The 27553-nt window shown below is 41.7% G+C and overlaps 1 protein-coding gene across 11 annotated transcripts in view; it reads left to right on the top strand.

The window, feature by feature from the left end:
- Window positions 1-27553, top strand: part of Utrn (utrophin) — a 514855-nt gene that overhangs the window by 343321 nt on the left and 143981 nt on the right. For 9 of the 11 annotated variants that reach the window (XM_028861232.2, XM_028861242.2, XM_028861237.2 and 6 more), the window contains 2 exons: window positions 12364-12536; window positions 26942-27098. In XM_028861232.2, the coding sequence (XP_028717065.1) occupies window positions 12364-12536; window positions 26942-27098 (330 nt within the window). Of the gene's footprint in view, window positions 1-3109; window positions 3344-12363; window positions 12537-26941; window positions 27099-27553 lie in introns of those variants that run through there. The other 2 variants (XM_037200471.1, XM_028861264.2) reach the window with 1 other exon arrangement.

Raw genomic sequence — 27553 nt, 5'->3', positions numbered from 1 at the left:
TTGGTTGTCCAATACCAAATAAATAAACAAGTAAACATAACATTTTAGGTTTAATGTGATTGCATTGCTTAATTCAAAGGGAGAATTCAGAGATTGGGACTAGGCAGATTGCCTGGCCATGAAGAGTGGATACTGCCCTTCAGGGGGGACTGGAGTTTGGTTCCCAGCATCCAGGCCAGGTGGCTCACAACCGCTTGTAATTCCATCCCCAGCAGACCCAATGCTTTCCTCTAGCCTTTGTGGGTACTGGTACTCTCAAGTGCGCGTGCACTTAAAGATAATCACAACAGGAATTTAGAGATGCCTTGGTAGTGACTCCCCCTTCTTGGAGTGCTCCATGTTGAATCAAGATCCCCTGGTTTGTCCTCACCACCTTTGCCCCCTGTGCCATCAAACTAGGTTTCCCTCCATCTCTGATAGTTTTTGTTTGACCTCCGTGAAGAGATTTCTATCTCCGTACCCCCTCTTCTTTCCTGGCAGAGGATGGCAACTCTGAGAATGGGCGTTGGTCCAGAGGCAGCAGCTTTGGGATGTTCTGCTGCAGAGCGGACGGGGACAACCTTCTTTATCCTTAGCCTGTGCAGAGCACATGCACTTATCTCGCTCATTAAAGTGTCTCCTTTGGGGGGATCTGCCCTAGAAAGGATGCTGTTTAATACATCTCTTGACCTTTATTCTTGTGGAGGGCTACAGGATATCTGAGGCACTTCTTCAGGCACTGTGCTGCTTGGTCTGCTGTAAAACCCCCTGAAGTGTAAGAGCTTGCTTGCTTCTGCTGTCCTAATGCCTGTTGCTGGGGAGTCTTTGCAGTTCCCTTTTCTGATATGTGTGCATGGGGAGAGGCGTGTTTGCACACGTAGCTCATGGTCCTGCCGCAAGCACTCTGGGTGGTAGCTGGACGTTTGCCCAGCTGAGAGAGGTTGCTCTTTTTCTCTCTCTCTCCTTTATTTATTTATTTTTCCGTGCTGGTGATGACAATGTTGGTGGTTTCTTTTGTCTTGAATTTATGTTAAAAGTTTATTTGCTGCTGTTCAAAGGTCTCTCAGCATGTGGCCTGAGCCCTGGCAGACCGGGTCCCATGGTTAAGCTAGTTCCTGAGAATGAGTCTCCTGGGTTTCTGAATGTTGGTACCTCACTTCTGTCAGTTCTGCTTTGAGCCACACTGCAGATTAGTATTTCTCTAGATTTTCCGAATAGTGGTTAGAGGAAGTCGAGAGTCTCTGAGATCCAGAGTATCTCTTTATCCATCTGAATCCAGTGCATTGGAAATCACATCAAGCCATTTTGCCATGGGGGACATGTAGATTTTTTTTTTTAATGAATCAATAATGAAAATATTTTAAAAGCTTGTTAAATTTCGTATAAACGGACATATGTAAAACACATGCTATTGAAATGCTGCTGTGAAAATAAGGAGGTGGGAAGCAAAGGGGCTTGAAAATCAGAAACATGAAGCAGTGATGGATACTCATTCCTGGCGCATTCTTGCTCTTCTCTGATGTGAAAAGGAACCTCTTTTTTTTCCCCCATAGGTTTAAATGGGTGCTAACAACTCTGATACTCAAGAAATTGAAGTAGTCACTGGGGAAAGGACGTTCTGATTTTAATGTGTCGTCCCAACCTTTGGTTATTGACTTGATATACAAAGTAAACTTAGTTGTATTAACATCATTCCGTTTGTAATGTGTCACCATTAAAATACTGTTTATGGTAAAACCCTTCGCACAGCTAGAGAAAGATGTTTCCTATGGACATTCCTGCCATTCTTAGCTTTTATTGCTATGCTAAATAGCTATGTAAAGCCAAAACGGCAGAGCTGTAGGATGCCTGGGACCAGGACCAAGAAGATAGAGTTCGTTCTGAACTTTTTCTTCTAAAGTCACCACACCTGAAACTTCATGCTTCTCTGCCACCGAGGTGGGAAGTAAGTTCAGTGTCATCGGCTGTTAAAATGAGAGTCTTTTCTCTCCGGTTGCGTCAGTATCAAATTCTCCCTATGAAAACAGTCTGAGTGACTTTTTAATAAGATCAAAGAACTTTTAAAAAGTATTTTCCTCGTCATTTTGCCTTTACAGCCCTTTTTTATTTTCTTTGCACAAATAATGGAATTAATCGAGCCCGTTTTCTTTTGTGGCTGGTATTGTGCGGCACGCCCACTCCCTTTTCTTTTCATGGGTGGGCTCCCAAGGGGAATATGGATCCTGGGGTCTATTCAGGACTAAGACAATGTAAAGGATACTGTACTGAAGTTTGGGGCCGGGAGGCCTCCAGGAAGTGGGAGTAAGCTTCGGTGAAGCTGGGTGAGGGGTGGTGGAAAGGGAGGATGCTGATTAAAATAATAAACAAGGGCTGAGGAGAGAGTCGATTGCCACAGTGCTGGCAGATCAGGTCTGGGAGTCACTGGGGCTGCTACAGGCTCCTCTCGGCAGCTGCGCACCCTGCCCTGCGGAGGGCATCATGGGATTTGTCTCAAGACCTTTCCTCCGGACCCAAGCCAAGCAACTTTGAAAACTTTTCGCTCCGCGGCACTGACAGCATATCCCTTAGGCTGAGCTGAAGTGGGGAAGCGAAGCGGAGAGAAACTAGCTTGGTGGTCACCATAGCAACTCAGCCGGCGGCTGCTGTCTGGGAGAGTGGGAACCGGTGGTCTCCTGTCTCGGGTTCTTTGGCGTTTCTTCAGCTAAGAGCACACTCCTGCTTACTGGAATTCTACATAAGTCGTGCTGTTTGGAAACTGGCTCTTTACCCAGATTTTTCCCCCCCTCCCTTTCTTTCTTTTTCTTTTTGAAGCCAGTCTGAATGGAGGAAGTTGGTAATGCTTGGCTTTTTTTCCCTCCCTTCTCTCTTTCAAGTTTCCAGGCTATAGCTCTTTCCCCCGCTTCCTTTCTGCTGTGTGTAATTGAGACCAAACTCTAAGCCTGGGCTCAGGAGAGAAGAGTGGTGGCCTGCAGGTCATTAGTGAGGCGAGCAGAAAGAGACCCTGGGCGTCTCAGGGCAAAAAAGGAGACCATGCCAGCCTCCTGGAGCACCGCTACGAGAAAACACAGAAGCAAGTCTCTGCCTTCCGAGCTCCGAAGTCCGTGAAAGTCCGCGGACCCAAGGTGGGGTGGCTAAAATGTCCCAGCGCAAGCTGCTGATGCTCATGGGCCACCACCGCTCAAGGGCAGGGATTGTAAAGGATTTTACAAAGGATCTGAAAGTATAGCTAGAAAAGATAGGGGTTTTAGAAGTTGGACGCTGTTGTCTGAAGGAAGTTTGCCAGGAGGATGTAGGCTTCAAGGGCTCCCGGACGATGATTGGTCTGAACTTCGGCTTACGAGAATTGTTGACAAAATTTGAAAAGGTACGCAGAAAGCAAACTTCACGGACGCACTTTTTCCTTTCCCCCATTTCGGCTCTCCTCTTTCTTCATCTTCCTCCTTTTATTTCTTCTTCTTCTTCTTCTTCTTCTTCTTCTTCTTCTTCTTCTTCTTCTTCTTCTTCTTCTTCTTCTTCTTCTTCCTCCTCCTCCTCCTCCTCCTCCTCCTCCTCCTCCTCCTCCTCCTCTTCTTCTTCCCCCTTCTCATTCTCCTTCTCCCTCTTCCTCCTCCTCGATTGTTTAGTGTTAACTTATAAAGCATTTTCGAAATAGCTTCTTTGAGATTATGTTTTTAGGAACACAGTTATTTTTTTCTCCCCTTGGTCAGGACGAGTTCTGATGCTTGTCAGCTTTAACATTCCACATCAGAGGGGATGGCTTATATTCAAGTCAGCTGGTAATTTAATTGCAATTTATTTGGGGGAGAAAACAAAACAATAGCCAAACCCAGCAACAAACACTGGGTTTGGGTGCCAAAGCCTGACTTCATCAGGCCGGCGTTCTGTTTTCCATGCCCCTCAGGTCTGTTGATCTCTCGGGCTGCTGCTGCTCAGCCTGCACTTACAGCCCTGTCTGAGGACCCAGTTCTGAGCCCAGACGCTGCTGCCCCGTGGTAATGATGGCAGATCTGCTGTTAGGCTTTTCCTTCAGACGCCCTGTTTTTAAAAGTGGATAGGGTTTAAGGCTTGGTTGGATTAGTAGTTTTGCATTTGGCATCCTCACTTCCCCCAAGGCTCTTGGCACACCCCAGGGTGGAGCACAGCCTGCAGAAGGCTACCTCCTCACTTTTAGAATTAAACAAAGCAGAAACCTTCCCGTGCCAGTTAGTGGCTTCCTGAGTGCCAGTCTTGTTCCAGTCTCTGCTCCTTAAAGGATCGAGGAGAGAAAGAAAAGAAAGAGGCAGAGCCCTTTATCCCTTCCAGCACAGATGACCCTGTTTGTCAACTGTTAAATATGTGCTCTGGTTTTCCCCCACTGTTCACTGAAAGTACAAATATAAGCAAGACTCTGTTGAATCATTCAAAGAATTAATAGGCTTTTTTTCTGAGGAATAACAACTGCCAGAGGAAAAAGATGCAAAAAGTGATACCACTTTAAAAGGTGCTGGACATTTTCCTGAACAGTTACAGCCATCTTGGCCTCCCAACAAAGGGAACAGAACGTCAGGAGTGTGTACAGAAGGAAGAAGAAGTTAGCCCCTTCTTGCAGAGTGGCTGTTCCCTGACTCTCTTTGCACCCCAACTGTTGTAGCGGGGCTTTGAGTGTAACATGGGGCAGACTTTGACCTATTGCTTTCATAGTCATTAAGCATCTGAATTCTGGAGAGCAAGGGTTGGCTTGCAGTGGGTTTGCTGGCCGCTTGGAAGGGGCCTGGAAAAGAAAGACTCTTGTCCTTATAGCACCTGGGAACAGCAGGTGACACACTTTACGGCCATAAAGAAGGTCCGTTAGGTCGTTTTCTGCAGATTTTGTCTCTTTCATCCTAAAAAGGTGTAGAGCATGTGTGACATGAATAAAATTCATGCTTGCCACCCCCCCAACCCCCCACCCCCCTCCCCGCAGTAATTATGGTGCAATCGCTGGACTTGTGAATTGTAATTGCTGCTATTAGTCTTCAAGCTTAGGTCAGGTAGCTGAGGTGAGCAACCTACTTTCTTAAGCCTCTGGGCCACTTTGTGGGTAGAGTGAGATGTTCTGGTGTTGGTAGGCTTTCTCTTTCAACCCCCAAACCTTAGTCTCTGAAGGTGTCTTAATCCTGTTTTTACATTAGTAGTTGACTTGGCAGTCAAAGGAGTCGTATGTCTGTTAAAGGCTTGATTTGGAATTTTCCTCCAAGGGTAGATTTCAAAGAAACGGTCCTGCTTCCATTGAGTATGGAGTTTGTCTATGCTTCCTTTTGCGGGGGACATCTTCAAAAAGCCCCCGTGAAAGTGACACCTTTATGTGTTTCACCAGGAGGAAGTCATCATCCACGAATGTGCATTTTTCCAACTCTTGCCTTTAAAAAAAAATCCTTTGTCTGTTTTCACAGAGCTGTTTCATTTATGGAGCTTATGCTCCATTAAGTCCTTGCCCGGAAAACTGGAGTTCTGGAAAGATTTCCCCACTTCACACCTCTCAGATTCAGCTACCTCCTTTTCTCCAACTCTGAAAGCAGCTCTGCCATTTCTATGGAAAAGTGTGAACTATTGTAATTGGAAAGCTATGGGTGCTGGTGCTGTCATGTGTAATGGTGGACTCAACTCCCATTACCCCATGGGGTGCAGAAGCTGACCTATTACATGCATTGGTGGACTACCTTTATTCTATGGAATACAGAAGGTGACCTACCATGTGCAATGGTGGATCCCCTTTATTCCATGGGATATAGAAGCGGACCTAACTTGTGCAATGGTGGACTCCCTTTATTCCATGGAATACAGAAGTGGACCTACCTTGTGAAATGATGGACCCCCTTTATTCCATGGGATACAGAAGCAGACCTACCTTGTGCAATGGTGGACCCCCTTTATTCCAGGGGATACAGAAGCGGACCTACCTTGTGCAATGGTGGATTCCCTTTATTCCATGGGATATAGAAGTGGTCTTACCTTGTGCAATGGTGGACCCCCTTTACTTTCAATTCCCTTAGTTCTCTCCTCATCAGTATTGGTTGTAGATTGAACACTTGCCTTAGTGATATCATCCTTTGCATAACAGCAGTTATAACTGTTCAATCAGATGGTAGGTTATCACAACCAAATGTTGATTTTACTCTATTTTTGAAGCCATTTGTGGCTTCAGTGAATTCAAGAACCAATATCGGGATAGTGGATACAGAACGTGATATGTTTGGTAACTGAGATCAGTGCTTGGTAGGTTACCCAGTGATGACTAATAGTGAGAGATAAACTTGTTAGATAATTAAGATTCCTGAATGGGATGAAAGCAAACCTTCTGCCTACTTTTTACAGCAGAGGAAGAGGAAGAGGAAGCCACATTATTTTTAGAGAAGCCCAATGGTATTATTGTTTTCATCCATAGTTGAATCTTGCAAATGATTGAACATCTACTCCCAAGATACGTTCCAGGATTGTGATTTCCTGCAGGGTGGGCAGGCGGCACTTGGAACCACCATGTTATGAGATCCTGGTGATCCAGGAGGCAGGAAGTATTCTGGTACACATAGAGATGCTCATCAAAGATTGGGGAACCATAGTGGCTATTTGGATATTCAAAATCTGATAAGAGGAGGAACCTCTTACCAAAGGAAAAGGACCTTACAATAAGATGGAGCTGCCAACAAGCATGTCTGTCTGTAGCCTTAAACCACATGCAGCAGCCGTGTGCGTGAGCCTTAGGATGACTGCACACCAAGCTCACATTGATGGATATTCATCAGTGTTTTCCTTGCACATACTTCATAAAGGAAGCATCATGGCTTTAGTGACATGCTGTCCTGCTGGAGCCACTTGCATTGTGTACGGTTGTTTCTGTCCCTTAATTATACAGAGGACTCAGTAATGGGCAGTTTAGCTCAGTGACGTTTTAAATGACTATCACCTTTATTAATATTTGTAGCCCCGCTGCTAGATGATGAATGATAATGGCCATCCTAAGGGGTTTGTTTTTGTTTTTAATTGACGGATGATAATCATACATCTTTATGGGGTGGTGTGTGACATGTTGCTACATTTATATATTATGTCATGATGAACTCAGGCTCTTTAAGCTATCCATCATCCGAAGCATTTATTATTTTGTTGCTATTCAGATATTCAGAATCTTCTATCACAGCTTTGACACGTATGATACAATGTGATCAATTATAGTCTCCTTCGAGGGTCCCTTACGATGTGTCTGGATAGCAGCATTCTCTTGTCGACTTTTTAAAGGAAGATGCTTTTTGTACTGACAACATAGTCACAAACCCATATAATGTATCTTTATGCCATTTACCTCCTTAAGCATGATGCTAATATTTTGAAAGCTGTAAGAGAGCCACAGTTCATAGGTAGCACTCTATCATGTTGAAGAAGGCATGGTAGCCAGAGTGGTTCTGTTCCCTCCTTGTGGTTGCTAGCTAGGATGCTTTGCTCATAGATGGGCAGGTCCAACATCAGAAAAAGCTGGATTGGAGGTAGGAAAGTGGGGCCAGGTTATAATGCTCAAGGCTGTCACCTACATCCTCCAGAGAGACCCTATCTCTTAAAGTCTTCACGACATTTCAAAACATCTCTAGTCGGTTTGAAATACATAAATCTATGGGGGGAGGGGGTAGGCATTTCACATGCTCGGTTCACAAGCAAACCAGGAGGAACAAGGCAGTAAGCAGCATTTCTCAGGGGTTTCTGCTTTAGTTCCACATCCAGGTTCCTGCCCTGACTTCCCTCAGCGATGGATTGTGACCTGGGAGTGGTAAGCTGAAATAAATCCTTTCCTCCCCAAGTTGGTTTTAGTCAGTGTCTTGTCCAAGGAACACAAAGCAAACTAGAACAAAAGTTTTTCTACTCCACGATCTAACATGCATTTACATCATAAATAATGGGAGAAGAACATTAAAATTGATTTCTAAATTTGTAAAGGTTTCTGTCAGTACTGTCAACCTGACTGTCAAAATGAGATGCTAATGTTAAAATATGATGCAATAGCTTGATTGAAAGTTGCATGACTAATTATTGGAAGAAAATGTCGTATTAATTAATGGCATAATTGCAATCAATAAATAATTGAATAACATTACAACTTACAAACTGTGAAAACATGCTTCTGACTTGACTTGTTTATTTTTCTTTGGAAAATATCTGAATCTTTTTTTTTCAAGTTATGAATCTCATCTTTAAAACAAAAGGTTCTGGTGATAATCCTCCAGTGTTTTTTTCCCTCTGTCTTCACTGTCTCTCAGATCCAGCGTGACTTTTAAAAGGCTCGCTGGATTTATTTCCCTCCGATGAGTTGCTTTGTTTATTTAACCCAAGCTCTGGGACAGGCTGGGGAAGTAATTGCCAACCTCCCTTTTCCACCTTCGGGACAGGGATCAACACTCCTCCGAGGAAACATTGCTATAGCCATATAGGGTTAGAGAAATAAAGCATGCAAAAATAAAGTTGTGTCGACTAGTCTCAAAGAGGATGCATCTAGTCTAGCAAGGGTTTAGCTTTTAAGGTTGGCTGGTGGGATTATGTACTGTCAGAATGGCCACACGGTTCTGTTGGGCTGATCTAAAGGAACATGTTTACCTACACCGTTAGGCTGCTATTGTTCTTAAGACTTAGGAAACAAAATGTATCTGGGCATGGTGTCTGTGTTTGTAAACGTAGTACTTGAAGGGTTGGAATGGAGGATCAGCCTAGGATACGTAGTGACGCCCTGTCTCAAGTGAAAACAGAAACACCACCACAAACAAGTGTGTGTGTGTGTGTGTGTGTGTGTGTGTGTGTGTGTGTGTGTGCACGTGTGTGTATGTGCGTGCTATCCATCATAGCATCTTTGTTTATATCTCTGTTAAAGGAATGTCTAGCTAAGGGCAAAACTGCTGCTAAGATATCAAATACAAAGTAAGTACAAAACAGAATAAATGTATGCCTTTTTTTATGCCATTTGCTGGACCTAGGCAGTGGGTGCTAGTCACAGAAGCACTGCTTGCTCATCAGAAAACCTGGCCTAGTGTTTGCGGCCTTCTTCTGGAGAGCTGTGATGGAGTTCGCATCTTATGCAGTTGATGGTGTTTTGGTCGGAGGAAAAGTAGTCGTCCTTTTTTCCTAGCCCTTCCTCCTTCTTAACCCTCCACACTATGCTTAAGCCCTTTGCGTGCGTCCTTAAGACATTTCCCTGCCCCATTTGCAGATAGTAGTTCAACAACTTGACTGTCTTGCCCTGAGCCCAGTGTGCACATGACTGGCTCGTGTTCAGAGCCTGAAAGAGAATGGCTTTGTGCTTCTAGATGGATTACAGCCCCTTGCTAATTATCAGTCACCATTTAGTGCTATTTAACCTTCCGAAGAGCTTGCAGGGTGAAAGCGGTAAGTGTTAATAGGGCCCATCTTCCCAGATGGGCACCAAGAGCGAGCCTTCCTTTATGGAAGTCTGATTTATTTTGGCATCTGATGCTGCTCGAGGGTCGTGCCCTCACAGACCCCCGTGCCGGCATCTTGATGGTAAAAGCGTCGCATCACTGCACAGCTATCTACCAAGGAGCATGATTCATTAACTTCATTTAATTCTGAGTTTCCAGTGAGAACTTCGACGGGACTCCACAGCACAGGCTTCTAAATGATTTCACGTTTCTCATATCCAACACTTGTAAGTGAGGAAATTGAGCTAACTGTTTACCTCTTTGCCATCCAATCCATTGCCTACTTTCTTCTGGCATTACAGTGGCTAATTTGCTAATCTGTCAAAATGGGCTTGCATGGAAGAAATGTATATTTGTTTTGTGACATTGGTCTTCATATCATCTGTTTTGTTTTATATAAGGCTTAGTCTGCATAACAGAGGATGAGAAGGATGCAGAAGAAACATAATTTAATTTTTTTCTTTAGTTCTGGGCATTTTGGCAGAATATACCACCAAATAGTAAATAAAACAAAATAATGGATGCTGATTTCTTTTGTTTTGATCACCTTTTGGTTGTTGATTTTTCTTCCTGACTGTTGATGTTGTTCATGTATGGAAGGGCTTTCAGCACACTAAAAGCCTTATTCCAGCATGTGCATCACTCTAGTGCTCTCCCTCAGAGTTTTCAGGGCCGTGTATCTTCATTGGCCGGGCCCATTCTCTGCAGCCTTGCTGTTTTATCCCATCCACCGTCTTTGCTGAATTGGAAAACGCACCACCTGCCATGATTGCGAGAACTTTGCTTCACACTTTCAGTATCCAAACTTCTGACATTATGGAGTGCATTTGTGAAATACACTGAAGTGTTTCTATATCCTATTGTATGTCTGTCTTTCTGTGTCTTAAATATGAAGGGAAGCAGTAGTCGGGAGGCAGATCTCATGTCAGGATGTTGTGGCTTGAGGCTATGTTGTGACTCTAGGTGTGGTCCACTGATGCTTAGGAATCTGTGCAGCGAATGTGAGGCCAACTTCTCTTGGCAGTGGAAAGCAAAGAGAGGCCTTGTTGGTTATGCCATTGAGTGTCTTGAGAAATGTGGTGATGATATAGATCTACAGCATTGCAAAACTAGTCTTCTAAGTTTTATATACAGATCTATATGTGATATGTAGGTGATATTCAATGATACTGCAGATTTTATGATTCAAGTAGTGAGAGGAAAAAAAAAAGACAGGGTCTCAGAAAGGAAACGCAGACTGGCCTCAGATTTGCTAGATCGCTGATTCTGAATAGTCAATGAACTTTTACGTGCATTTCCCCCATGCTCATTTAGAACTGGAGATCTTCAGGAAGATGGAAGCTATCTCAGTTTGGGCTGCTGTACCAAAGTGCCATGAGACAATCAGACTGTAGACAGTAGAACTTATTTCTCCCCATTCTGAAGATAAGGAAGTCCAGATCAGACACCCACAGATTTGGTGTTTGGTGAGAGTCCACTCTCTGATTCAGGGATGATGCCCTCATATTATGTCCTTTCATAGTAGAAAAGGCAAGGCAGCCTTTTGGAGCCTCTTTTCCATAAGGGCATTAGTCCTGTTAAAAGGATGCTACCTCAGGACCGGACCATCTATTCAAGGCTTCATCCCTTTATACTATCACATTAGGAGTAAAATTTCAATCTGTCTATGGGGTTGGGAGGCACAAAACCCCAGAGCATTATAATAGGCTTATAAAGGAAGACCAGCTGAGAAGGGCCGGAAACTGTGGTGTTGAAGAGTGCACGCTCCTCTTCCTAATTGAGATTCATTGTCTAAAGCTCTTGCACAATGCTTAATCTACATTATGAGATATGGAGAGGAGGACCACACCTGTATGCCCCCCTCTGGTGCCTGTTTTATGTTAGTAATTTCATAATCATTTGTTCATTCTTAGTGACTATTACTTATTATATTATTAGTCTATTACTAAAAGTGCTGTTGAGGGTATGTAGAAACTTTTCAAAATTCAGAGAAATACACACAAAGAAAATCTAGATTTTTCTATCAGCCCTTTAGGTGAAGATTATATTACTCTAATTTTTTCTCAATCTTTTAATGTATTTCTGTTGTCTTATATACAAGTGTATATAATAATTTGAAAAATATCTTTAAAATTTAAGAAAACATAGCATATACTTTGGTACCTTGGTTTTCAAACTCATTTGCTTATTACCACCAATGTATTATAGATTTCACTTTTAAGCAAACAATTTGTTGAGTGTATTTATGCATTAATGTTCTTAAGATAGATACTTTGACAATAGTTTTACAGCTTTAGTTGTAAATTGCCATGTGCTTCCTTACATTATGTAAGAAATTTTATTATTAATTTTCACTTTATTCTTCTTCCCATCAAGTAAACTATCTTCCTATTTAATAGAAGAAAAATTATTTCCTCCTTATTATTTCTTAATGAAGATAGATGTACATATGAATATTCTTCAAAAGTCTTAGAATATATTGTATGTGATGGAGAGAGCAGGCCCACCTAGGGAAAGCAAGTTTGTGGAAATGTAAAAAAACATCCAAGATTACATGGTATCTTGCTTTGGCCATGTATAAAGAGTAGAAAGAAATAATCACATTGAATGTTGAGCAAAATTCAGTGATTTGTATTAATGGTTATAAAATTTCAAAAGCTGCCCACTCACCCTAAAATACTAACATCAAATAGGCAAACAGATGAAATGTAGATTATTATAAATTCCACTTTTAGGACATGGTGAATCAATGTATTGAAGATTTAAAGGCTGTTATTTTCAATGTCGGAGCTGTGGGGACACTTGGTCTTGTTATATATTACAGATGGTAAAATGAAGTGTTTCGATTGAAAACAACTCTTCTGCGAATACAAAAGTGGCTTTGCAGAAATCCCATGGCATGTCTCGGTGACCTTTAGCATTTGCATCATCTCTTTGCTTTTCTCTTTAGGACATCCAGGCCGAAATTGATGCGCACAATGACATATTTAAAAGCATCGATGGCAACAGGCAGAAGATGGTGAAAGCGCTGGGGAATTCTGAGGAGGCGACAATGCTCCAGCATCGACTGGATGACATGAACCAAAGATGGAATGATTTGAAAGCAAAGTCTGCTAGCATCAGGTCAGAATACCCAATATCATAATAAAATAAAATGTACGTGTGTGTGTGTGTGTGTGTGTGTGTGTGTGTGTGTGTGTGTGTGCAGAATACCCAATATCATAATAAAATAAAATGTGTGTGTGTGTGTGTATGTGCGCGCGCGTGCGCGCGCGCGCGCGCACGCCCTTCTGTGCACATGCACTTATGTAGATTTTTGTGTATCAGAAAAAGAAAGGACAGTCTATCCCTGTACAACTCTATCAGAATTCAAGATTGAAGTCCAAAGTTTATTTTCTTGCCAGTTGGAACTGGAGATGTACTTAGCAGTAGAGCACTCACCCTGGGTGAGGTCTTGGGTTCAGTCCTCAGCACTACCAAAAGAATAGGTAAATAGAAGTTTTTGCTTCCTCTATACCCATTGCACTCTGCTGTTTGCACGAAGCTGTTCACAGATATTCGTGTTGTAATCCTTACAACAGTTATGATAATGTCACTGACATCTGCTAATTGTCAAATGTTTATTTTAATATTATATATCTTATACTGTGTTAACATTGTGAGAGCCTGTCTATCTATCTATGTATCTACCTATCTATCTACCTACCTATCTATCATCTATCTGTCCACCCACCCATCCATCCATTCATCCATCCATCCATCCATCCATCCATCCATCCATCCATCCATCCATCCATCCATCCATCCATGCGTCCATGCGTCCATCCGTCCATCCGTCCACCCACCCATCCATCCGTCCACCCACCCATCCATCCGTCCACCCACCCACCCACCCACCCACCCACCCACCCATCTATCTATCTATCTATCTATCTATCTATCTATCTATCTATCTATCTATCTATCTATCATCTATCTATCTGAGCCCATTAGGTTTCTTAGTGGCTGTACCCAGCAGGACTGCATAAAGAGGTTCATTGGACCTTGGGCCTGGGTACTGCATGACTGTAACTAGCAAGGGGGAGGTCTTTTGCTCCACCTCTTGGCATTGTTATAAATAGACCTGTGGAATAAAGTTCTGGGCCGGTAGATAAGAATCCAGGCCTATCTGAATTTATTTTGTGTTTTCTCTCCACTCTCTCTTTCTAACTAAGTCTCTTATCCCTCAGTCCTCAAGAGTTCCTGTCTGTCTGTCTGTCTATCTATCAATCTATCTATCTATCTATCTATCTATCTATCTATCTATCTATCTATCTGAGACAGGGCTTCACTGTGTAGCATTGGCTGTCCTAAAACTCACTTTATAGACCATATTGACTCTGAACTCACAGAAATCTGCTTGACTTTGCCTCTCAAGTGCTGGAATTAAAGGAATACACCTTTTAAAGATAAGTGTCCTATAGCCCAGACTGGTTTTGAGTTTGTTATGTAGCTAAGGTTGGTCTTTAATGCTTTCCTTAAAACAAAAACAAAAACAAAAAGCCACAAAAACAAACAACAACAACAAAAAAACACCAGAAAAATCCCTTTATTTTTATTATGTGCATATATATGAACCTTGTAAATGTATGTGCACCGTGTGTGTAGCAGTCCATGGGGACAGAAGAGGATGTTGTGTCCCCTGGAACTGGAATTATGGGTAACTGTGAGCTGCCATGTAGATACTGGGAACCAGCCTGAGTCCTCTGCATGAGCAGTAACTTGTGAACTATCTTTCTAGGCCCCAGCCTTTATCTCTTCTTCATCCTTCATCCACAGAATGCTGAGATTATAGACAAGTGCCATCATGCCCATTTAGAACAATTACTTTACTTAGTAGCCATGTAAAGTGTACAGTAGTCAGTCTCACACAACTATATTACTTAATTCATGCTTTCGGGGTCTTATGGCTTCACCTTTTGGGATCTTATGGCTTCTCAGAAGGTGTCTGTGTTGTTAAGTGGCCCCTGAGTGTTCTTGAAAAAGAATCCTGGTATAGCTCATGGTCAGAATTTTTATATGAGGAAAGATAAATGTATTGACTATAAAGATTGAACTAATAAGATGCAAACCAGAGTTTGAATGTAGATTTTTTTCTTTTGGTTTTTTGAGACAGTATTTCTCTGTGTAACAACTCTGGTTGTCCTGGAACTTTCTTTGTAGACCAGGCTAGCCCCAAACTCACAGAGATCCACCTGTCTTTGCTTTGAGAGTTCTGGGGTTAAAGACATGCTGCTGTGGATATCGTTCTATATAAATAAAACACTGATGGCCAGTGACCAGGCAGGAAGTATAGGCGGGACAAAGAGAGAGGAGAATTGGGGAAACAGGAAGGAGGGGGGAGAGACACTGCAGCCACCGCCAGGACAAGCAGCATGTAAAGACACCGGTAAGCCACCAGTCATGTGGGTTAATTTAAGATATAAGAACAGTTAGCAAGAAGCCTGCCATGGCCATACAGTTTGTATGCAATATAAGTCTCTGTGTTTACTTGGTTGGGTCTGAGTGGCTGTGGGACTGGCGGGTGACAAAGATTTGTCCTGACTGTGGGCAAGGCAGGAAAACTCTAGCTACAGCATGCACCACCACTACCTGGTAAATGTAGATCTTTTTATCTCTTGGTATTGAAATTATTTTGCTTCATCAAGTTTTTACGTCTAATTTGAAGTTGTATTTATTGAGATTAAATGCCTGTTATGGACACTAAAATGGAAAGTGATGATTCATGTCTACTTTGGGTAAGAGTAAAATTCAGTAAGTATGAGCCTTAAGATCAGAAGTCTGTCAAGGGGACAGCATTGATAGAACCCAGAGTAACAGAATGGTGCCATTGTTGGATTTAAGCGTATTTTAAGGTCATATTCAGTAGATGACAGGGTTTTTCTAATTGGCAATAAGTTAAGGGGATGCTGACAGAGGAACATGTTAGTGAGAGTGATAATTCAAAAGAGGAATGTTGGGAGAAAGCCTTAGATTTGGTTGTATCAGGTGTTGAATGTGCATAACCGTAAAACCAGATGACCCCCAATTTGATTCTTGCCCTTTACTATTTATTTTCTGATCTTGGACAAATTACTTCACCCCTCTTTACTTTGCCAAATTGTACTATCAGTATCCAACCCACTTGACTGTTGGGAAGACTAAGCAGAATGATTTGACAGTTTCTCAGTCTCTGTAGACCCCATAAATGTAGATTCTAGGCTATTCTTCACATGCAAGGTTGGGTGAGTAAATCTGCTTCAGTTGGTGTTGGGAATCCTTGCAGTGACTGCCAGAGATTAGAAGTCTTCCATTATGATCTGTTATGGATGATTTTCTTAAGAATTAAGGTAGTGTGTTTTGGAACATTTGTGCTCTTCTGGGTCTCATAGATAAAAACATACAGGTCCTCTATTTCTTAAGCAGGATGAGATATGGGATGCTGTCGAGTCCTCTCTCTATAGATCCAGTTGGAAATTCTGTCTGTATCAGCTACCTATTCTGTTTGTGCTGGAGATATCCTTCACTTATCCTGTGTCAAGGCTATGTTTATATCTATATTGACTCACTGGTGTTTTCCATGCTTTGATAAGTGTAACTAAAGATGAAATAGCTTTTCATTTTTATCTTCAAATATGCAAAAATAAATCACTTATCATTTACATATTTATTTGAGATTAAATGGTTTGTTTTTCTCAGTCTTGGGCTGTCCTACATGTAGGAAGCTCAGCTTAGAAAGAAGTGGAACTGGACAGTTTTGGGGAGCACTGCCCTTTGGAGAGACACTGTCTTCAAACACTGATATTGCCATGTAACAGTTAGGCTACAGTGGGCAAGTCGTTAACCCATATGTGTGCCTCAATTTTCTCATATGTGAATTAGGAGTAATTTCCTTAATAAGGCTGCCATGCATGTCTCATTTAATTCATACAAAGTGTCTACAGGAAGTGGTTCATATATTCGTTATCATTATTGGCTACTGCTTTGTTTGGCATTAGTTAATTCAGAAGCCACAGAAATTTCTCCCTTCCCAAACCCCTCTCATATCTTAGTCACTAGTGTAGGAAATGTTCAAGGAATTCACCAGTAAGTAGCGTCCCTCTATCCTGGCTGGATTCTGAACAAACGTGAGCGGAAAGTGGATTCTGCTGGCCTCAAGAACCCTAATGTCATGGGAATGACTGACAGAAGCCAGGAGAAAGGCGATGGCTTAGAGTTTAGATTGCTAACTCAACCCTAGAATGATGAAGAAATCCCAGCAGTCACTCCTCAAGGTGGCTTTCCACGGGAAACACCTTACATGCAGGAGTGGGGCAAAAGAAAGCTTTCTCTGAAGGTCTATTGCAAAGAAAAATTCCTCTCAGGGATCATCTATTTCCAGCCCCACCCACTTTATTACATATGCAAATTATATAGGCGGGGTTGTATATTCAGGACACTCCTCAAGCTGTTTCCTTTCTGGCCTCTGGGGTCCAGCCTGTTGCTCACATTGCCTTCTGTTGGTATCAAATTCTCCAATGTCTTTTATATTTCTACAGGCTCATCCACTACTCTTCCCTGTAATTAATTGAAAATTACCTTTCCTCTTAATTGCTTACTTCGCTTGAAACGATCTTTAATAGAGGTTAATTTCCCCCCATTTTCCTTGCCTAGAAGCCTGTGGGAATACTCTGAGTATTTATGACTGCTATGGATACCAAACATCAGAGTCTCAGCCATAAACTGGGTTTGGAAGACTGTCTGATAAAGGAGCCCGATCACAAAGGGATAAGTGTTAACTGGCAGCCTCACGTGACTAGTCCAGCATCACTTCCCCATCTATCTTTCTTTTAGACGTATTTATCTGTATTTCTGCCCCTTTATCATCTCACTCCTTCTCTGTAGGACCATATGGTTCCTGGATTTTTTTTTGTTTTTTGTTTTTTTGTTTGGTTTGGTGTTGGTTTTCCAGACAGGGTTTTTCTGTGTAGCTTTGCGCCTTTCCTGGAACTCGATATGGAGACCAGGCTGGCCTCTGCCTCCCAAGTGCTGGGATTAAAGGCGCGCACCACCACCACCTGGCTTAAGTGGTTTCTGTTTACTTGATATGGATATATTTTTTCCTTCTACCCTCTTCCCTCTGCTTTCATTGTTGGTGGAAATAGCCACCCTGACAGCTTATTTGTTTGCTTGTTTGTTTGTTTATTTATTCCTGAGACAGGGTTTTTCTTTGTAGCTGCAACTGTCCTGTAACTCGCTCTGTAGACCAGGCTGGCCTTAAATTCAGAGATCTGCCTGCCTCTGCCTCTACTGGGATTAAAGGCATGTGCTGCCACCACCAGGAAAAAAAAACACTTTATATTTTAATTTTCAAGTTTCTCTTTGTATTATCTGGGAAAGTTTTCAGCCCTGTTCTATTCTCAAGTCCCATAGACCGGCTCATCCTGGGCCTCCATCGATTTCATCTTGGCCTCCCTGAGATACTGGGTCTCACGGACCAAGGACAGGCTGCTCTTCAGAGCACGTATCTTGTTTGGTCATATTCCATCTGGTCATATGAATTCCTCAGAGATGGCCCTGGTTCAACCAAATCAAACTAATGTATAGCATCCTCACTAGAGCAGTCTCATGTGAAAGTGATGGACCTTCTCCAACAGGGCCCCTTCTTCCTTAGCTGCTTCTCTATTGGAGCCATCTATATGCTATTTTATAGCTTTGTGATTTTTTTAAATCCAGTATATTTATAATTAAATTGCATTACTCCAGCCACCTGAAGCATATTTAAAAATGTACATCTTCCAGCATTTTCTTTTTATTCATTTATTTAATATTTTTCATGCAATATATTTTGATCGTATTCTCTCCCCTCCCCCACAAGCCCTCTCCGGTCACCCCAAGTATCCTCAATGTATTCTCAGGTATTCTTAATGATGGAATGCTTAATTTCTGTCTCTGTTTGGGTTTCTGTTGCTGTAATAAAAGCAATTTGTGGAGGGAAGGGTTTATTTCACTCAGACCTGTCACAGCCTATCATGGAAAATGGTCAGGGCAGGAATTCCAGGCAGGAACTGAAGCAGAGACGGTGGGGGAATCTTGCTTACTAATCTGCTTTCATGACTTATGCATCCTGCTTTCTTATACCACTCTGGACCACGAGGCTGGTACCACCCACAGTGAGCTGGGCCTTCCTACATCAGTCATTTATCAAGACAGTACACACACACACACACACACACACACACACACACACACCTAGTAGACTTGCCTATAGGCCGGTCTTATGGAGACCTTTTCTCAAGCCCTTCCACCCAGCTTAGAGTTCTTTGGAAGACATTCTAGTTAAAGCTAGGTCCTTAGATTTCCTCCCATGATGAGTGTGCTTTTCATGTTAACACATTGACACATTAGTACCTACTTCCTTTCTATCCCCTGCTGATCTAGGGTTAATTTTTCCTTCCTTCCTTCCTTAGTTCCTCCCGCCATCCTTCTGTTTCTTCCCTCCCTTCCTTGGTGTGTGTGTGTGTGTGTGTGTGTGTGTGTGTGTGTGTGTGTGTGTGTGTATTCATGACCATGTGTCTGTTCAGGTGCATCTGCAGGTAGACATACTTACACAGAGGCCAGAGATCAAAGATGTGTCTCTTCCTCTATAGCTCTCCACCTTTATTTATTCATTTATACGCTCCTTTCTTTCTTTCTTTCTTTCTTTCTTTCTTTCTTTCTTTCTTTCTTTCTCTCTCTCTCTCTCTCTCTCTCTCTCTCTCTCTCTCTCTCTCTCCCCCTTCCTTCCTTCCTTCCTTCCTTCCTTCATTTATTTATTTTTGAGGCAGGTTCTCTCACTGAACCTCTGTCTCCACCTCTCCAGTGCTAGTCTACAAGCTCCACCTTGTATGTGGGTGCTGGGACTCTGAACTCAGATTCCCATGCTTGAATTCCCAGCATTTTGTCAACTGAACCATCAGCCCAGCTTTGTGTTGCTGTAGAAAGGTGTGTGTGTGTTGGGGGGGGGGAGCTAAGGGTCCTTTTATATAATTTGATACTCTATACTTATAATTGGTGTTATAATTCTGAATATTTTCTTATTTTATTCACTGTCATGTCTATCTTCAGAGGTCTTGTTTTTTCTTTAGACTCCAAGCCTCCTCTCTTTCACTTTCTCTGTCTCTTTCTTGATCTCTCTGTCTCTCTGTCTCTCTGGATGACTTTATTATTTTCTGAGGATAAGGCCATTTGATTGATGACCGCTCTGCTCCTTTGAGTATATATTTGTGGATTCTGTATTTCAAATCATGTTTAAGTTGATATTACCATTTCCGGGAATGTTTCTTTTTATTTATTGTTTTTAGAAAGAGAATAGACGCTGTTTATTGAAGTTTTTTTTTTTTTTTCATCAAATCTACTCTTAAGTCCTTTATAGTATGGTCACTAGAATAACTATCTTAAATATTACTTTAAAGTCTTTTTGGATGACCATGATCAAGCCTTTTAAATACTAAAATTCAATGGGCTAAATATTCTTTAGCATCTTAAATACAATATATAGCATTATACACATATTTGTATATATATGCATATATATAAACACACACATATATGTCAGGTCAGTTCACAAGGGATTAGATGAAGACTTAAGATTTCACTTATAAAATAAGCTCTTAAGAATGCTGGCACTATTTTATGATCACTTGTAAAACTGAATTGGAATTATACTAATAAATTCAAGATTGAATGGCATGACTTACATTTTAAAATTAAATTTATTGAATGTAAGATTATGCTAATTAAATATCCTCTTATCAGCTTAATGATGTTTAATATAGATCCATCCTAACAAGAGATTTCAAAGGCCGGGGAAGTTGTCAACTGTAATGGAAACAGAGTTCAAAGATAAAATTCTGTCTTGCGTTTCTTTTATAAGCCTCTTAAAAGTTTGGGGCACCGTTTCAAGCCCTTAGAGAAGATGACCATTTGCCATCATCCTTTATATTACATGTTATGACATTTTACAGCTCCATTCTTAACCTTAAGGAGTTGGTTTTGCTATCCACATTATAAAACTAAAGTCTCCTTTTTCTGAACGTAAGAGAACAAGATTCTACTCCCTCCCTGTTAGAATGTCTCAGTAGGGCTCTCAGCAATGACAGGAGGAGCCCAGTCCATCTGGTTTCTTCATGACCCATTAGCCATAAGTGGCGTATTGAACTCTTACAATGTGGCTAGTATAAATGAGGAACTGAATTTAAATCTCATTTATCTTAATGAACCTAAATTTATGTTTCAATAGCCACACATCACAGGTGACAGCCATATCAGATCATAGCTTTGGGGTACTCTTTAGTGCCTGAATTTTAAGGACTTAGTGTTTTTCTTGGTAGGTCTTCATGCTCATTTTGGGAGCAGGAATAATCTGTTTTGAATGTTGTTACATGATAACTATATTCTTAGTTACATTAGTTAAGGTTTTTGTTGTTTTTATAACACAATTTAAAAATCAATGGGCTTCATAATAAACTGAAAAGAAACCATATTTGTACCCAGAATTACAGATTTCATTCTGTACAGTTTTTTTTTTTTTAATACTACCAGAGGTGATATGGCTTAGCCTCCTCTTCACTGAGACCCTTATACACTTTAGGAGACTAACTTTGCAAATGTGTTTTGACTTGTGTACAATATAGGTGTGCAATCTATATTTTTCCTCTTTCTGCTGTTTAACCAAAGCCTTGGTTGGTTGAAGTCCACATTCTTCCGGGGCTGTGTCCTGTACCTTGTAGAGCGGCTGTCAGATTTCCCGTCTTGGGCATGTATTTAGTGAACTTGAATTTATCCTAATTTGACCTTAGAATGTTGACAGTTTGCCTTTTCGTTCTGGAAGCAGTGTGGCACCTAAGGGGTGCTCTGTGAACACTGGTTTATATTGATAAATGAAAGCTGTTTCCCCCTCTCTCCTCCCTCTCCTCCCTCTCCCCATCTCCTTTCCTTCCTTTGGACGGGGTCTCATGTATCCCAGGCTGGCTTGGAACTGACTGTGGAGCTGAAAATGATCTAGAACTGGTGTTCCTCCTGCCTCTACCTCCTGAGTGCTGGGATTACAGGCGGTGTGCCCCCCCCCCCAACACCTGGTTTATGAGGTGCTGGGGATCAAATCAGGATCTTGTGTGTGCTAAGCAAGCACTCTACATCTCGTTCCTGTCCCTAGTCCCCAAACTGGTATCTTTTAGCATATGATCCTACATATGCTATATTTCTTTGTTGATGCTTATATTCTGCGGAAGGGTATAATGACTTCTTTGATGACCGTTCCTTTGAAAAATCATTTTGGTGATTTAAAACAGATAAGAGTGTGCATTCCACTCTGTAATTCTTTCTCTACTGTCGTTGATTGGTGAAATAAGCTTTTAATGAATTTTTGTCTAAACAAGCCTCTATATTATAATTTTTGAATAACTATTCGTGTAAAAAGTTGTAAAACCTAAGAGCTGTGTAAAAACAGATTTCGTCCAGAAAGGGGTATCTACCTGTGTGAAGCCGAAGTCACTGTCGATATTAGTGTTAATGCTGTAGTCAATGAAAGGGTCTATTGCACTACCCACATCACATATCCAGAGATTGAACTTGTGCAAAGACGACACTGTGCTGAGCCCACTACTGAGAAGCAGTTGTACATCTACTGAGTTAGGTCAAGCAATGTTCTCCCTGAAAATGCCCAAAACATGTTGATGGCCTGCTATCTGTAGTGCTGGGGCAATTCACGTTATAGTCACGGTGAGAGAACACAGCTAAACCAAACACAGACATGCAGTTTGTCCTCACAAAGCCTTCAAGCCACTGGCCAGGAAAAGGCCAATGGCTTCTTTCATCTTTCAGCATGAAAATAGAACTGAAACGAAACAGGAACCCCATAGGCTACTATGGAAGCCTGTGCCTATTTGGGCATATGGTAGTAATCTGCTAAGTACAGAGGTGTGATGTACTGGAGAATAAGCAGAACAGGTTTGCCAGGCAGAGGTTCTGTCTGATGAGCTCAGTGTTTACTATGGGAAAGCAGAGATGCGGAGAAGCACATGGAATCGCTGCTTCCATTTTCATTGCAGAGCATCTCTTGTAAGAAGTATGGCCTTCATTTGTACAGATGGCCCTTCGGGGGCTGAATACCTGAACACCATAATGCTCAATGATCAATTCCAGTGTTTCTGTGCGGTGAAAAGAGTGTATTGCTTTGAGAAAGACATTTGTGTGCTCTGCAGGCAGCCTGTAGGACTGGATTACCAAGGAACATGATATGTAGCTTAGCTATTGATTGATGTTGAAACTACAGACACTGAGGACGCAGCACCAGATCTCACTAAGAGGTTGGATGTGCACCTAAGTGGTTTACTCGGGAGGTTCAGCACCCCTTGGTTGAATAGGAACCTGTGATTTCTAGCTGTCTTTTGAATTTAACATGGTTGGAAAGCAATTGTAACAGCCCTGTCAAACATACATAATGCAACAAGTATTTTACATTAGCAGCTTATGACTGTACAGGGCGTTCAGTTCCTACAGTTGGAATTACTTAGCTGTGCTCTATGGCACGAAAACTTGTTGTTTATCAGGAATTTTTTTTTTTCCCAAAATTAATAGTGATACAGAAAAGCTGGAGCTCAAGCAGACTCAGACCGTTTTATCAAGTTAGGTAAATCCTAACATCTGTGGAAGAAGTAGAAACAATAGTAAAAGAAAGAAAAGGGGGGGGGGGCGGTGGTGGCACATGCCTTTAACCCCAGCACTCGGGAGACAGAGGCAAGCGGATCTCTGTGAGTTCGAGGCCAGCCTGGTCTACAGAGTGAGATCCAGGACAGGCACCAAAACTACACAGAGAAACCTTGTCTTGAAAAAAAAAAAGAAAGAAAGAAAAGGAATGTTTTTATGTGTGTGTGGGTTGTGTGTACATGTGCGTGTGTGGTCGCATGCACACACATGTAAGTGCGGAGGAGGCCCGAAGTCCAGTGTCTTCCACTGTTGTTCTCTACTTAATTGAGTCAGGGTTGCCAGCTGAACTCAGAGCTCATGGATTCCAGCCACTGTAGCTAGCTGTCTTTGTACTCACCTCCCACCCCCAGGGCTGGGATTAAAGGTAGCCACCTTGCCTGCCTGGCTTTCTTGATGTGGATTCTGGGGATCCAAAGCCCACTTTTCATGCTTGCACAGCAAACCCTCTGTCCACCAGTCCATCTAAACTAAACTAGCTCAACTAAAATGAAGTTTCCAACCACCCAGTTCTGAGATAATTAGAAAAAGCTTTAGACATCTTTAAGACTTAAAAATTCATGTCTTAGTATTTTACAGCTAACCTTTCGGAATGGGGCAGAGAATGTTCAAGTTTGAGTAGTTGGTTTTATTAGCCAGGTGGCAGTGCAGCTGTGACTAGATGGGAAGATAATTGGCCTTTGCAGTTACTATGTGAATGCAGGCTCGTGGGATTTTCAGGTCAGCCTGGAGCACCAGCTTTTCCTTTTCTGCCAGGAATATTGGATGGTAGACTCTGGTTATTGTCTTGTGAAGTAGAGATGAACTAGATTAACTTTTAACCAAGACTTAGGATGTCATTGAATATCTACTGTAGCACAAGTTGTTAGAAGGTCTTATTAATAAAAACAAACCTGGAGCCAGGTATTGGGGTCAATGCTGGAAGATCAGAGAAGCAGAACAAGCCACAGCCACCTCACCTTGCCAGTTCCTCAGCTGATCCTGTTTCCTCAAACTGGAAGGCTCTGAGTTCTCATCCGAATGAATCTCAGCTGAACTGTGCTGCTCAAAAGCCTAAAAGCTTAACCAGCTCTAGTTCCTTGTTTTCACGCCTTATATACCTTTCTGCTTCCTGTCATTACTTGCTGTGATTAAAGGCATGAGTCACCATGGCTGACTTTTGCCAGTGTGGCCTTGAACTCACAGAGATCCGGATAGATCTCTGCCTCTGGAATGCTAGGATTAAAGGTGTGTGTGTGTGTGCCACCATTTTCTGGCCTCTATATGTAGTGGCTGTTCTGTTCTCTGACCCCAGATATTTTATTAGGGTGCACAATATTTTGGGGAACACAATATCACCACAGTCTTCTGCTGGAAATAGCATGTAAGTGTGACCAATGAAGTAATACTTGTTGGGTTACCTATAACCAGAGCTGTTAGCTTTGAGACAAAAGCTTAAGTGGATCAGATGGGCACCGGAAATGCCTGAGAGGTCTGAGTGACAGGAGTGGCTGATCCTGGTGGGTTGCTTGCATGGCCTTGGTAAAGGATGGAATTTATGGAGGTGAGGATCATAATGCCACCATCATGGTAAAAGTAGTCTTTGAAGACATGGAGCCTGAATGTATGTTCTATATAGCTGAAGCTCCCCAGATAACTCACACATACATGAACCTCACCCCTTTAAGTCCTTCCCTTTGGAAGATGTTGTGTAATGAGGCTGTGTGAATCTCCAACAGCCTTGACCCTCTCAGCCAGATTGATCACAGACAGGTTAGACAGTCCATCTTGCCAGCTTAGCACTAAATCCACATTCATGACTGTCTGCTTGGGTACCGCAGTGCTGAGAAAAGTCCAATTCCTTGAATGCCTAGAGATTCTCAACCTGTGAGTCGTGACCCCTTTGGGGGTTGAATGATCCTGTCACAGGGGTCACTAAGACCATTGGAAAGCACAGATATTTACATTATGATTCATAACAGTAGCAAAATTACAGTTATGAAGTAATAACAACAAAAATAATTTTATGGTTGGGGGTCACCACAACGTGAGGAACCATATTAAAAGGTCACAGCATTAGGAAGGTTGAGAACCGCTGCTCTAAATAGTACATGATTTTAAATACAGCCCTTCTATGCACCCAGGCTGCATGGGTGGGCTTCTTCTAGGGCCTTAATAAGAACAAAGGAGAATTTTTTCCTCTGATTAGTGCTAAGGTTCTCAAGTGATTTCACTGTGCTAGAACTGTAACCAACTATTTCCTAAAATCATCCTGGGTTATGAAGTTTGTAATTGATGGCTGTGTTAAAAGGGGAAATAATTAATAAAACAAAGATGTCACCATTAAGTCAGTGTGTGTGTGTGTGTGTGTGTGTATGTGTGTGTGTGTGTACACATCAGAATACCTAACATGTACAAGGCCCCCAGTTTAATTCTTAATATGTATATATTTATTTATTTAATAAGTAAACATATTTATTTACTTATGTATATATTCATGTATATATGCATGCATATATACATAAGTAAATAAATAAGTGTATAAAATACTGTGGTCAGTGATTTTTGCCTACTTGTTTTCTGTTCACATGGCAGTTTGGCACAGGATACCAGCCAACCTAAGGCCAAGTAGTGTCCTGGTTAATAATGTTGTCTTAGGGTTTCTGTTGCTGTGAAGAAACACCATGGCCACGGCAGCTCTTATAAAGGAAAACATTTAATTAGGGCTGGCTTACAGTTTCAGAGGTTTAGTCCATTATCATCGTGGTGGGACATGGCAGCGTGCAGGCAGACATGGTGCTAGAGAAGGAGCTGAGAGTTCTATATCTTGATCTGCAGGCAGCAGGAAGTGAATTGTGTACCACACTGGACATAGCTTGAGCAAAGGAGATCTTAAAGCCTATTCCCACAGTGATACATTTCCTCCTACAAGGCCACATCTACTCCAACAAGGCCACACTTCCTAATAGTGCCACTACCTTTGGGAGCCATTTTCTTTCAAGCTACCACAGATGACTTACTGTTTTTTTTGTTTTTTTTTTTTTTTTTTTTTATTGTTGCTGTTTTTGTTTTTTAACAGTTTGGAATTAGAAATTCCAACAATTAGAAATTGGAAGTATTTCTAATGTCTTACTTCTAACAATTTACTTGATTATAAGAAAAACTGAGGGTTAATGACCTCCTTCTTCTTAAAAGATCAGTCTTTTTTTTTCTATTTAGAGAGAAAAATAAACTTTGAATATAAAGTTTTAAATTAATTTTCTTTTAATTGTAAAAGGTAATAACCAGTGTCTGTCTTTCTTTTTCTCTTTTTTCTTTTTTAGAAACAAGGCCTCACTGTTTATCCCTGGATTGCCTACATAATCTATGTAGACCAGGCTGGTCTTGACCTCACGGATATCTGCTTGCCTCTGTCTCCTGAGTGCTGGGACTAAAGACATGAAACAACAAACAGGCCCCAGATGTTTTATATGCGTTCCATTTCTCTCCTCCCTCTCACTATGTATTGAGATAAAAGTGAGGAAGATTCTTTAAATCTCTGTATTTAATATGTGTATAGTGGATGTGAGCTATCAGAACCTGGTTTGTAACTTAATGTAGTATAGACATAGCCTGGATAATATTTGATATAACTGTTTCTCACAGGGTATGTTGTCTGTGCGCAGAATCAGTCTTTTTTTTTTTATTTGGGAAGTGAGTGTTATTTGGTCACACAGGACACACTTAGGCCACCTGAGTGTGTATCACTTTTCAGTTGTAACTGGCCACTGGCACGTCTTCATGTGGTCATCTTTGTCTGTCCACAGGGCCCATTTGGAGGCCAGTGCTGAGAAGTGGAACCGACTGCTGGCATCTCTTGAAGACCTGATCAAATGGCTAAATATGAAAGATGAAGAGCTCAAGAAGCAGATGCCCATCGGAGGGGACGTTCCCGCTTTACAGCTTCAGTATGACCACTGCAAGGTCAGTGTGCTGTCCGCCGGGCGCTGTTTATTTATTTATGTTAAATTCAGTGTGGGTGAATACATTGAATGAAGTTCTAGAAAAATGGAAATATAAACTAATTACCGTAGCTTTCCCCTCTTTGACTTCTAGTTTTCGATATCTGGGCATTTTATTTAATTATATTCTTTGCTTTCGTTTGTTTCGTGTTTCTTGGTTTGTTCATATTTAACTAAATACTTTCATACCTCAGCTATCCAAAGCAGAATATTGATTCTAGTTTATCATGAACTTCATCTAGCTTTCTAATAGAATTCGTTGGATATCAGTGTATTGGAAAACACTTCAAACTACAAGTTATCCTTTATTTTGATGTAAGCATGCATGCATGTATGAATGTATGCATATGTGCATGCATTTTAAAGATAGGATCTTGCTTTGTAGCCCAGTCTGGCCTCAGACGCACCATGTAACCT

Source organism: Peromyscus leucopus, chromosome 8a, assembly GCF_004664715.2.
Source record: "Peromyscus leucopus breed LL Stock chromosome 8a, UCI_PerLeu_2.1, whole genome shotgun sequence".
Taxonomy (NCBI): Eukaryota; Metazoa; Chordata; class Mammalia; order Rodentia; family Cricetidae; genus Peromyscus; species Peromyscus leucopus.
The sequence above is the reverse complement of the archived record's forward strand: the minus strand, read 5'-3'. Positions and strand labels throughout refer to the sequence as shown.